This window comes from Bos indicus, chromosome 5 (assembly GCF_029378745.1).
Source record: "Bos indicus isolate NIAB-ARS_2022 breed Sahiwal x Tharparkar chromosome 5, NIAB-ARS_B.indTharparkar_mat_pri_1.0, whole genome shotgun sequence".
Taxonomy (NCBI): Eukaryota; Metazoa; Chordata; class Mammalia; order Artiodactyla; family Bovidae; genus Bos; species Bos indicus.
The window spans coordinates 116,651,289-116,664,955 of NC_091764.1; the positions used below are offsets into that span (position 1 = coordinate 116,651,289).

At 45.5% G+C, this 13,667-nt stretch overlaps 1 protein-coding gene across 1 annotated transcript in view; it reads left to right on the forward strand.

The window, feature by feature from the left end:
• ATXN10 (ataxin 10) overlaps positions 1–13,667 on the forward strand; it is a 140,717-nt gene that overhangs the window by 103,793 nt on the left and 23,257 nt on the right. Inside the window, exon 10 of the mRNA XM_019961963.2 lies at positions 13,580–13,643. Coding sequence (XP_019817522.1) covers positions 13,580–13,643 — 64 coding nt within the window. The remainder of the gene's footprint in view (positions 1–13,579; positions 13,644–13,667) is intronic.

Below are 13,667 nucleotides of genomic sequence, written 5' to 3' on the forward strand. Positions count from 1 at the left end.
TTCTTGGGCTTCCCTTGTGGCTCAGCTGGTGAAGAATCCACCTGCAGTGCGGGGGATCTGGGTTTGATCCCTGGGTTGGGAAAATCCCCTGGAGAAGGGAAAGGCTCCCCACTCCAGTATTCTGGCCTGAAGAATCCCATGCGCTGTATAGTCCATGGGTTGTAAAGAGTCAGACACAACTGAGTGACTTTCACAGACTTGTAGATGAAAAGATTTTCAAGTGTTTGAGTATTAGCAAACAGGGAAATCAGAAGGGCCCTGAAGATGAAGTGTGACTTTCATGTCAGGCTAATGGTGAGATTCCTGGGGAACTGGAAAGTCAGCCAAAGAAACGTGCCATGCGAGGCTGGTTGAGTTTGGCTCCCGGGTCCTCCTCCTGGGTGGTTCCTGACTGCTTCCTGGCAGGGCCTGCCCACCGCGTCCCTCTTCTGCCTCACTGGTCCCTTCCTCTTCCTGTCTCAGTCCTCAGTTGAGTTCAGTTCATTTGCTCCGTCGTGTCTGACTCTTTGCAACCCCATGAATCGCAGCACGCCAGGCCTCCCTATCCATCACCAACTCCCGGAGTTCACTCAGACTCACATCCATCGAGTCAGTGATGCCATCCAGCCATCTCATCCTCTGGCGTCCCCTTCTCCTCCTGCCCCCAATCCCTCCCAGCATCAGAGTCTTTTCCAACGAGTCAACTCTTCGCATGAGGTGGCCAGAGTACTGGAGTTTCAGCTTCAGCATCATTCCCTCCAAAGAACACCCAGGGCTGATCTTCAGAATGGACTGGTTGGATCTCCTTGCAGTCCAAGGGACTCTCAAGACTCTTCTCCAACACCACAGTTCAAAAGCATCAATTCTTCGGCGCTCAGCCTTCTTCACAGTCCAACTCTCACATCCATACATGACCACAGGAAAAACCATAGCCTTGACTAGACGGACCTTTGTTGGCAAAGTAATGTCTCTGCTTTTCAATATGCTGTCTAGGTTGGTCATAACTTTCCTTCCAAGGAAAGCACTCTCCACTGTACACTTTGAGATTTCCCAGCATATTTCATATTATTTCCATCATCATATCTTTTCTAAAGACCTGAAATACATCCTCCTGCAGTTTGTATGGTGCAGTTGCAAAAAAGCATGAATTTTAAAACTTAACAAACATGGGTTTTGCCACTCACTCAACTCTATGACTGCAAACATAGTCATTAACCCTCACAAATCGCAGTTCTTTTGTCTGATTCCTACCTTGCAAAACTCTTACGAGCACCCCATTTTTGCCTGTAAAAATCTTGGTGAATAAGGAAATACTTGGTGCAGGTTTCCTTCCTCTTTTCCATTCCCATTCTCTAGCAGAGCGAGTGATGTTTCTCACCGTAGGTGTGTTTCTGAAATGTGGCGTCTTTGTTCACAGACGCAACCCCGCATGATGGTCTCCTCCTGCAGGGTGAGAGTGGGCCTCCACGTGACGCCTTCGGGGGCTGTGGCGGTGTCCGCCAGTCAGGCAGGGGGGAGAAGGGCAGGGTGTCGGTCCCCTGCAGATGCACCTGTCGGCTCCCTCCTGCCTGTGCCCACGGGATGGGCAGCTTAGAGCGGGCCCGGCGCTCCTGCGTTCTCACCACCGTCTCCCTCCTTCCACAGTGCTGCCCTTCCCAGCACCAGCTGGAGGCTCTTATCTTGGAAAGTCTTTTTTTTTTTTTTTTTTAACGCCGTGGGCCAGTTGATAAACAGTTTCCGAGACACTATCTGTTAGTGGCAAGTAGCTCATCAGAATACAGCATGCAGCTGAGAGTCTGTTGGTGGGTTAAAAATTAAAGACCGAATGGAAACAGGACAGAATTCTGTTTGTTCAGCCACTGAAGTGTGACCTTGCAGACCGTGTGTTTGAGTGGGAATTATACCCCAAGTACCAAAGGTGGAATGCATATTAAAAAAAAAAAAACACTCGCTCTGTGGGTTATTTTTGTTCTGAGCGTAGCTGTGCGTGTTAGCGCAGCGTGCCTCTGTTTTCTCCGCCACTGACACGGCGTCCTGACCCCTCTCCAGTGTGTCTGATTTCTCCAGTTGTGTCCTGAGTTCCGTGCGGAGGCTGCTCAGTGGAACTTTCAGTCTTGTGTGCTCGAGCACGTTGGAGACAAATTTGCTTCTAGATTCGTATATTCCCCTGCTTCTGCTTAAGACCAGAGGTCTTTCATCTAGCTCTTCACATATTTTGATGGTCAGCTTTTGACGTTTTGCTTAATTAAACTCTTAAAGTGACAGTAATGGCAAAATAACACCGTGGTTCTAGTCTTTCCCCTCACATTTCAGCCTGTCTGAAGTTCTTCACAAAGAATGCAAGAGAAATGCCAGAAGTAGAAGGATAAGTAAGATGATGTTCGTATCGAGCATTTCTTGAGCACATCCTAGAAACCAGGTGTTGTGGAAGTCACTCTCTTTTCTTACCACCTGCTTGATGACACCCTCTGCTCTGTGGGGAGCTTTTGGCCCATTTTCCACATGAGGCCAAAGCGGCTCGCACGGGGGCGCTTGGGCCCTGCTCCTGCTCCCTGCCATCACGTCACGGGGGCTGGGAGTCAGGGCCGTGCCATGCAAGGCCAAGGCTCCGTCCTGTGGGAGGATCTGCTTGGCGCCTCTGACCCCCATTCTCCTGGACCAGACACTCGACGATGTGTCCCATTCCAGATCAGCTGAAAATACCTTTCTGACATCCCACCCTAAGGGTTCTGGTTGCTTTGTAAGTGGTCAGCGTGGAAGCAAATGCTCTCTGTGACAGCGTTCATTCTCTAGAGTTCCTACCATGTGTGAGGCACGTCCTTCTCACTGAAGGACAATGACTCTTTTTTCAGTCCTGTTAAGCAGAATATAGTAAGCTTCTTTAAAGCCAGCTGATTTCATTCATTATTTAAACAGATTTAACTGCTGGGTGGAGAATTCATGAGAAAATTGCACCAAATTCAGATGCAGATGTTTGCCGAAGAAAAGTTAGTTGTTAATCTTCCTTGAATTTGGTGGTTGAGCTTACAAAATATTTGTATTGATCACATTGTTCTTTGTACTTCTGGACATTTTAATAGTCTCAGTATTACTATTCTTGAAAAGCTTCTTTGTTTTTCCGTAAATGCCTTCAGAGCTCTGCTCCTACCCCATTGAGCGTCACTGTGGAACTGCAGTGTCGTTTTCTCTCTGAACTCTCTTCTGGTATACGTGTAATAGCTGTTTATGGCTTACTTCCTCGTGTGCTCTTCTTTTCTAGAGTGTTCTGCCGTGCAGCGTCTGGGGGCGGGGAAGGGATGGTTAGCTTGTGGACCGCAGCCTCTAAACGTGTCCGGGCGCTTTCCTGGCCTCCTGCGTCCCTGCCGTGGGCCCCTCAGCCCTCTGCTGGTTCTTTCCCTCCCTCCTCCCAGCCTCCACTCCCAAGACTGACAGCTTCTTACCTGGGGCATTCGACAGACTCTGTTCACGCGAACCTTGTCCATGAATCTTCTTGAAGTTGAACTCATCAAATTCGTCTTTGCTCTTCTTGTGGCTTGAACTGGGACAGTGAGTAGGTTGGAATGAAGATATTTCCATGAGCTATGTATGTATGTATGTATATCTGTTACTCCTGTGTAGTTTTAACAGAACAAGGTCAGAAATTTGCATATCTTACAGTTCACAGTATAATTTGGTTTGGAAATGAGCTTCTAAAGTTACCCTGAAAAATTACCAGTGGATAAATAATTTGATGATAATAACTTTAAGTTTTAAGGAAGTCTTACCACTGTGCATTTTGAGTTATTGGTTATCTCCTTCCAGGGAAAAAAAGGTTCATATTGCTTACAAACTAATCCACTGGGAGTGAGTGCTTATGTTGGCTCTTAACTGTCTGCCTCCAACCCCTCCCCCCGACCCATGACCTCCAGTTCCCAGGCCTCGAAGACCCTCTATGTGCAGATGACCCCAGAGTACATCTCAAGCCCAGACCTGTCCCCAGGCTCCACAGAAAGGTACCACTGCTCTATACCAGCGATCATGGCACACACGTGTACGCACACGCACAGGAATGTTACTCAGCCACACAGAAGAGTGGCATCTTGCCACTGTCACAGGGTGGATGGACCTACAGGGTGTTCTGCTAAGTGAAATGTCAGAGAAAGACAAATACTGTAGATTTCACTTAGATGTGGAACATAAAAAGCAAAAGAAATGAACAACTATAATAAAGCAGAGACAGAATCCCAGTAGCAAAATCCAAAGGTGGTTGCCAGAGGGGAGGGAGGTAGAGGATGAATGAAGTAGGTGAGGCAAGGTGAGAGGTACAGACACGCAGTTTAAAACACACGCGGCACGGGGACGAAATAACGTCCAGCGTGGGGAATGCAGCCAGCAGTGGGCGGCAGACAGCAACTGGGCTTCCCAGGGTGGTCATTTCGTAATGTAGAGTGACACTGTGCAGCTGGAGCCGCCACAGTCCTGCAGATCAATTGTAAAACAGAAGCGCTGTCTGCTGGGCCTGGAACCCCAGACGTCCCCGCTCAGCGGGTCTGGGCTGGGGCCCTATGGTTTGCGTTTCTAAAGAGCAGGTGCCCAGGCCATGTTTACACTCCTGCTCCAGGGACCCGTGAGGAGACACCGCTCCACAAGCCCCACTCTCCAGCCTCATCTCCTGCCTTTTTTATCGTCTCCCTGCACACAGCCACGCTGACTTCGTTTCCATAAGTCAGTTATGCTCAGTTCTTTTCACCTGTGAGTCTTTGCGCTTCCAGTTCCTGCCCCATTTCTACAGCACAAGTTCCAGTTAAGATATCATCGTCTTCTAGAAAAGTCTTACCTGACTACCCTTTCTAACGTCCTGCCTCCACTGTCCCTCTCTGGTTGATCATCCTGCTTATTTCCTTATAGGAAGTATCATAATCTGTAAATGTGTTTTTTCATTTGTTCACTTCTTTCTTGCTCACGCACTCCCTACCTCTCATGCACTGTCTCTCTGTTTCTCTCTCTGTCTCTCTGTCTGTCTCTAGGCCAGGTGTCATGAGCCCAGGGATCCTGGTGACTTGTTACCTACAGATATGTGATGGGATCAGTCATAAGAGCTGTTTTCCTCCTTCACACACATGTATTTTTTTCAGTTTTCAGCAGATAGCTGTCGATATCGAAGGGCAAGGCAGGGAATGCAAGAACGAATGAAACATGCTTCATTCAATTGTGAACCCCAGAGTCTAATGAAAGAATCAGACCATCAAATGAGTAGCTGCTCTCTACCATGAACTTCATATAGTCAGACTCACTAATCTGATTGTCACGACCCTGGGAAGGAGCCAGTCACAGGCCCAGAGAAGCCAAGGACTGTTCATGTTAGTTCAGCTCTCGCCACAGCATCACAGAGAAGATTCTTTTTTGGTCTTATTGCTCTGCTGGTGTGTTGGGCCAGAGGTGTGTCCTTTACCTGGGGGGACCCTTGGCCACCACCTTTTTAAGGCCGCTCCTGCCTACCCAGCCACACCCCTTCTTTCTCCTGGTAGGGAGGAGAGATTTTTGCCACCCCCCCACCCCCCGCAAAGTTTCTTAAGTGGGTCAGACCAATACATGAATCAAATTAACTCCAAATCACTTTGACCTCAAGGCAGAAAATTCATTCCATATTAAGGTACTCCAGTGTAAGGCCTAAATTCATTGTAATCATAAAATGCCCACAAGAGATACTCTCTATTTGAATATTAATTCTATCTCATTATCAAATTCCCAAGGAGATGTTAAAATCCATAGATTACATTTCATTTTAAATTAAAGTCCAAAACATTAAAGTCAAATTCTCTGCCCATGTGACTTAAAATTCAAAGAAATTAAAGTTCAGAATGCACCCTCCCAATTTCTTATCCTTTTTAATCCCAGCTAGCCCAGTAGGCTACACTCCATGGGGTCGCGAAGAGTCAGACACGACTGAGCGACTTCACTTTTCACTTTCATGCACTGGAGAAGGAAATGGCAACCCACTCCAGTATTCTTGCCTGGAGAATCCCAGGGACGGAGGAGCCTGGTGGGCTGCCGTCTATGGGGTCGCACAGAAACAGACACGACTGATGCGACTTAGCAGCAGCAGCAGAGGCGCTCTTAACGCCTGCAGGGGGTCAGGAGTCTTTTAACAACAGTAGCTTGGGTGGGCATCTTGAGGTTTCATGAACCCCAATAATAAATCTCTGATATGCCTTACTTTGAAAAAAGAGGTGAACAGGACACAGGCTTGTCTTGCACTGGCCCCCGTACACCAGAGTCAGGAAACAAGGGGGTTCTCGGTCTCCTAATAGTTACCCCAAGCTAAAGCACATCCACCAAAGCCAGCACTTGGTGTCTCTCGTCAGCAGCAGCAAGTCTGAGATCACCGAGGGGCTGTCCTTCCAAGTGGACGTCTTTCCCTCTCCCTCGCCCTCCCCACCCCCAACCCCAGTCACTTCACTGACTCCAGACCTGCTCTTTGCTTTCTTTTGTTTTCCTTCATCCACTGCTTCTGTTCTGATGGTGAGATTAAACCACTTTTCACACCACTCTTAGCTCCTGTTTGTTTCCTAGCGGCAGAATGGTCCAAGAAAAGACCTTTTAAAATTGCAGGATTCCTTGGAGTTTCTGTTTCTCCAGCACAGTAAGAAGACAATAGCCTTGTGTTTTTTCTGGTCCTGGTAGGACCAGAATTTTCTTACGTGTGATATTTACTGTAGGGTTCTGGCACAAGCCATTTTCAAGTTAAAGTAGTTTTCTGAGAATTAAAAATAATAAATAGGTGCTAAGTATTACCTGATGCTTTTTCTGTGATAGTGAAGATAATTATTGGTATGTTAATGAGGATAATTGCCTTGTAGATTTTCTTTCTTTTTTTTTTTTGTAGATTTTCTGATCTATATTAAGATTGTGATGGATTTTTAGGGTATGTTTAATTAACCTAATATTTTTCCAGGAATTTGCGAGAGTTGTCTTGGGAAGGGGTATATGTTCATAAGTAAGTTCGTTATTTTCCTTTATTGGTCTGTCTGAATCCTGCTTTTAGAATCAGGCCATGGTAGCTTCATAAAATGAATTGAGGAACTTTCGCTCCTTTTCCACTGTTTTTGAATAACTTATGTATATAATGGGCTTCCCTGGTGGCTCAGTGGTAAAGAACCTGCCTGACAAAGCAGAAGATGTAGGTTCGATCCCTGGGTCAAGAAGATTTCCCTGAAGAAGGAATTGGCAACCCACTCCAGTATTCTTGCCTGGGAAATCCTATGGACAGAGGAGCCTGGTGGGCTATAATCGACAGGCTTGCAAAAGAGTTGCACATAAACTTAGCAACCAAATACCAACAACAGATGTACATAATAGATTTATCTGCTCCTTAAAAGCCTCATGGTACTTAACTTGGGTAGCTGTTTGGGTCTTTGCTTCTATCAGTGAGTCTTGGTCATTTTCATATCTTTATTTAAATGTAACTGTTTAAAGTATTGACCTTTTCAAGCTTTTTATTCTTTTTATTCATGTCAGTTTTTCTCAAAGTACCCGTTTTGTCTCAGTTTTCTGGGTTTTTTTTTTTTTTCCATTAAATTCATAATATTTATTTATACTTTCTGTATCTATTTCTATCTCTTCATTCTGTTCTTTTTCAATAGATATCTCTCTTTTCCCACTCATCAGTCTTTCTGGGATTTTCCCATTCTGTTAATATTTACAGTGAAGCAGCTTTTGATTTGAGTCCATCTTTTCTGTGTGTTCCAGCCTCTAGTCCACGGACGTCTGCCTGTCGGTCCGGGGGGACAAAGATAAAGAGAGATGGCAGGCTTCTCTCCAAAAGTAAAGCAAAACAGAAATCAAAAGAGCAGCATCTTTAAAACACTGAAAGGAAGCTAGAGTCATATATCCAGCCAAAATATCCTTCAAAACTGGGGGCAAAATAAAGACATTTCCAGACAGACAAAAATTGAGCGGATTTGTTGTCAGTAGAACTGTGCTATGAAAAATGTTGATGGATGTTGTACCAGATGAAGGAAAATGGTTACCATGTGGGCAAGAATAAAATACCTTTGTCTTCACTTTTTAATTTTTTAAAAATACAATTGGGTCTTTGAAGCAATCTTAATAGTAATGTATTTGGCGTTTTAATTGCATGTACAAATAAAATGTATGAGAGCTGTTGCCCAAATGTCAAGTGAAGTATACAGTTGTAAGATTGTTATACTGTGTGTGAAATAGTGTAATATTATTTGTAAATAGACTATTACAAGTTAAGATCCATATTCTAAACCTAGAACAACCACTTTAAAAAAAGGAAAGAGTTAGTTAATAAGCTAGTAGTGGAGGGGAAAAGATGGAATATTTAAAAACACTCAGCCTAAAGGAAGTCAGGATAAGAGAAAGAGGGGAATAAAGTACACTGGACTTCAGCAGTACATGAACTGTGAAATTCTAGATGTTCAAGCTGGTTTTAGAAAAGGCAGAGGAAACAGAGATCAAATTGCCAACATCTGCTGGATCATCAAAAAAGCAAGTGAGTTCCAGAAAAACATCTATTTCTGCTTTATTGACTATGCCAAGGCCTTTGACTGTGTGGATCACAATAAACTGTGGGAAATTCTTCAAGAGATGGGAATACCAGACCACCTGATCTGCCTCTTGAGAAACCTGTATGCAGGTCAGGAAGCAACAGTTAGAACTGGACATGGAACAACAGACTGGTTCCAAATAGGAAAAGGAGTACGTCAAGGCTGTATATTGTCCCCCGGCTTATTTAACTTACATGCAGAGTACATCATGAGAAACGCTGTGCTGGAAGAAGCACAAGCTGGAATCAAGATTGCCGAGAGAAATATCAATAACCTCAGATATGCAGATGACACCGCCCTTATGGCAGAAAGTAAAGAGGAACTCAAGCCTCTTGATGCAGGTGAAAGAGGAGAGTGAAAAGGTTGGCTTAAAACTCAACATTCAGAAAACTAAGATCATGGCATCTGGTCCCATCAGTTCATGGGAAATAGATGGGGAAACAGTGGAAACAGTGTCAGACTTTATTTTTCTGGGCTCCAAAATCACTGCAGATGGTGACTGCAGCCATGAAATGAAAAGACGCTTCCTTCCTTGGAAGGAAGATTATGACCAACCTAGATAGCATATTGAAAAGCAGAGATATTACTTTGCCAACAAAGGTCCATCTAGTCAAGGCTGTGGTTTTTCCTGTGGTCATGTATGGATGTTGGAGTTGGACTGTGAAGAAAGCTGAGCGCCAGAGAATTGATGCTTTTGAAGTGTGGTGTTCGAGAAGACTCTTGAGAGTCCCTTGGATTGCAAGGAGATCCAACCAGTCCATCCTTAAGAAGATCAGTCCTGGGTGTTCATTGGAAGGACTGATGCTGAAGCTGAAACTCCAGTACTTTGGCCACCTCATGGGAAGAGTTGACTCTTTGGAAAAGACCCTGATGCTGGGACGGACTGGGGGCAGGAGGAGAAGGGGGCGACAGAGGATGAGATGGCTGCATGGCATCACTGACTCGATGGACATGAATTTGAGTAAACTCTGGGAGTTGGTGATGGACAGGGAGGCCTGGCGTGCTATGATTCATGGGGTCGTAAAGAGTCGGACACGACAGAGCAACTAAACTGAGGATAAAAATAACACTGATGTCAGAATGATATACTCAAACACAACTGTCTTGATAAGTACATTAGAAGTAAATGGCTTATGTTAAAATTAAAAGACAGTGTTAGATTGAATTTTTTTTTAAAGCGAGACTCAATCATATGATAACAAGAAATACATTTTGAATGTAAAGATGAAGATAGGTTTAAAATGAAAGAATGAAAATGGCATACCATGCAAACACTTTTTGAGAAGGTGGGGTGGCTATATTAACATGAGACAAAATAGACTTGAGATGTACAGAGGAATATTTCATAATGATTAAAGGATCAACTTCTCAAATAGAAGACATAAAAGCATGAACATGTATTGCTAAGAGGGAGAAGGCAATGGTACCCCACTCCAGTACTCTTGCCTGGAACCTCCCACGGACGGAGGAGCCTGGTGGGCTGCAGTCCAGGCGGTCAGACATGACTGAGCGACTTCACTTTCACCTTTCACTTTGATGCATTGGAGAAGGAAATGGCAGCCTACTGCAGTGTTCTTGCCTGGAGAATCCCAGGGACGGGGGAGCCTGGTGGGCTGCCGTCTATGGGGTCGCACAGAGTCGGACACGACTGAAGCGACTTAGCAGCAGCATATTGCTAAGAGAACTTTGGCAAGTACATTAAGCAAAACTGACAGAACTGAAAGGAGAAATAGATCCGTAAGGTTTGTAAATTCTAGAGCAAGGAGAAACAAACTCAGGAGTAATATAAACACTTGAACACATTAACATGTGAATGGATAAATAAATGGTATATTCTTGATCAGAAATAAAAATAAAGTGATACATGAGTAATACAAAAACTTGAGCACATAAATAAATGGTATATTCATAATCAGTAACAAAAATAAAGAGATACATGTAACAACACGGACAAATCTCAAAAACATTGAAAAAGACGTCTCTTCATATAGTCTTATTCCCGTGCTAGTGTGGAACAGACCAGATCTGCCTGTCGAGACAGGAGCAGAGAGTGGTTACTGAGGCGGTGGTTGCTCAGGGACTCCTGGGGTGAAGGAGACACCCTCCCTCCTGATTGGTCAGTGGTTACCAGGTGCAGTCACAGGCTCCTGCGAGTAAGTTGCATGTCCACCAAGTCTGTTTGTGAAGTAGAGCAGCACGGGGGTGAAGGGGTGGAGGACAGGCTGTTGTATTTTAGGCATTGCTTTGAGGGCTTGCCGCAGATCTCGCTTTGTTTGCCTTGGTGGGTGCTCTTGGTGTTGGTGGGGAGCAGGAGTCCACGACTCACTGCGTGTCAGAGTCGCCCACAGAGTTGGCTCAGGACACTGATGTCCAGGCTCTGCTCCCAGAGAGTCTGCTTGCCGTGTCCTGGGCTTGGGGCCACGGCACTGGTTGTTTCTGAAGCCTCCCCTGGGTGATTCTGACGTGGAGTCCAGGCTGTGAAGCGCTCATCTGGACTTCTGCTCTGAGTGCTGGAGAAAGTTTGTCTGCGGAGCGCAGGTGCTGTGCATTCTCGCTGCTGCTTGGGTAACACCTCTGATTGTTCCTCTGGCGTTGGGAACAGGGCAGCAGCTCAGTTGTGAAATGCCCAGTCAGGAAGCTGCACAGGACACCATGGAAATAAGTGCAGCACAGAGAGATGAACAGCACTGTATTTTTATGAGACGTAGAACTGATTGTGTGAGGCAAAGCCCAGTAGAGGCCGTGGATGGAAATTAGTGACCTGAGGTGTGCCCGGCTTGTGAGGCAGTCAAGGAGAGTGTGGTGCTAACTCAGAGCGACCTACCTGATGTCGTGTGATTGTGGAGACAGATCTTTACGTTTTCAGGCTTTGCCTGTGCTTGGTGAGGGATGACTGTGCCCAGCCCTCTTCAAGTGTGGGTGAGGTGCTGTTTGTTTATTCGTGTAATCCTCACTCTAATCCTCTTGTTACACACGAGAAACTCTAGACTGAAGTTCAGAACCCTCCACAGGTTACACGGCCAGAGAGCTGAGCTGGAATTCTCCCGCAGGTCTGTCTGCCTCCAGCAGTAACCCCCGTCCTCTGTCCTGGGGATGGCAACTGGTCTCGCCCGTGGGCAGGTACATGCACATCTCAGACAGATGGTTCATTGATGGTGAACCCAGCGTCTGCCTCCTTCCGCCTCAGGCTTCGAGCCTTCTGCGTTGGCGGTCACCTCTGCTTCATCTGTCAGTCGAAGCCCTGTCTGAGCGTTACCACACGCACGTCGGCTGTGTGCTTGCTTTGGCAGGAGGACTCTGCTCACCTGTGCATGTGTGCACGCATCCTGCAGCCCCGTGCCACGAACACACTTCCAGTCCTGCGTTGGCATCGTGCTCTTGTTTTTCTTCAGGTTGTTTTGACTTTGCTGTTTGCCATTCAGTGTGAGAGCAGACAATGAGGGAGCCTCTGTTTGTTTGTTTTTTGTCAACCTAATACATTTTTCCCCAAAGAAGCACAGGTGCTCCCTGAGTCGGCCGCCCACCTTGCAGGGTCTTCTCTGAGACGAGTGTTGGCTGCGGTGGAGAGAACAGTTCGCAGGCAGTGAGCCGTCCTGCCGTCTGCACTTGATTTCCAGAGGCTAAACGTTTGCTTGTTTCAGCCAGACTTGCCGTCTTGTCAAGATGTGTTTCGTCGCGAAGCGTTGACTGAGCTTGGCTCCCTAATAGGAACTGTTACTACAACTTGTGACTCATCACAGGTCTAGAATCAGTTCCCAACATGTTGGCTAAAGAAACAACTTCCCTGTTTTATGAAGTGCGAACAGAAGAAAACGTGTTCATTTCCTAATTGTTTCCCCTGCCCCTGACTCGAGCTTCTCACTCAGCAGCGGCAGGAGCCCGTAAACATCAGCGTGGTGATGACACCTGCATCAGCGTCTCCTGGAGGCGTCCTGCCCACGGGTCCTTTCCTCAGTGACCGTCACCTGTGTTCACTCTCCAGCGTGTCGTCATGCGTGCGTCATGACGTCACTACCGTCCTTCGTCTATAATAGGTTGCTTATGTTATAAACATTTAATGAATTTCTATAAAAAGTTACCTCGTATCATTTCATAACGGAACGGTATGAATGAGAAATATTTACCTAGGAATGCATTGCCCCGAGTTCAGGCATGGCTCTAGTGTAACCATGATTTCCAAGAACTCTTTAATTCACCCTTACAGTTTGCTTCTAAATGTCAGTTTTTAGCATGTGATTTTATTTCCCCTTCCATTGGGGTTTCTCTTAGGCAGTGTCCGAGGGAGCCAGTTCCTGTGGCCTCCCCAGCCGCTTGTGTCGTCAGAGGCGCCTTTTCCACTGTGGCAGCTGAAGGATGGTGTCATAATTTGCCTGAATCTTATTAGAAGCAAAGTTGAGCAGACTTTGACGTCTCTGCAGTCCACTCGCGTTTCTTTCATCTGTGCCATTTACGTTCATGTATTTCATCCAGTTTTCTGTTGGATTCTTGGTCTTTTCTCAACTTTTACAAAATCTGTACATCTTAAAATATTAACCCTTTTCCTGTGGTATCTTTCAAATAATTATTACAGCTTTGAATTGCCGTTGTAAAAAAATGTAGTTAAATTTTACAACTTGTCTCTGTTGCTTTTGGATTTAGAACCATAGAAATTGCTCCCAACTTAGAAAAAGAACTTACTTACTAGTAAACCGAGACACATTTGAAGTTTATGCTGGTGAATAATATTGGGAAGAGATCCACTTTATATTTTTTTAAAAGTATATTAAAATGTAGTTGATTTGCAATGTTGTATTCAATTATATTTTTTAAAATATGTCTACCTAGTTGCCCAACTTTTTGGAGGAAGGATGAAAAGAAAGAGTGTCATTTTTTGTTTGCATGTCTCTTTTTAAACATTTCTGGACTGATAGAGGCATTTCGGGTAATTGCACTAACTGTATTTTTACAGGAATGAGTCAGGAGATAGAAAAGGAGCCACAGACCCTTCTGTAGCCCCCACACCCCCAAGCCGTCCAAGTATGTGAATTTGCCTTTTCTGTTCTTTGTAGGTGAACGAGCTGGACGGCATCCCCCTGATCCTCGACAGCTGTGGCCTCGACGACAGCAACCCCTGTATCCTTGACATGCCCCTCAGTG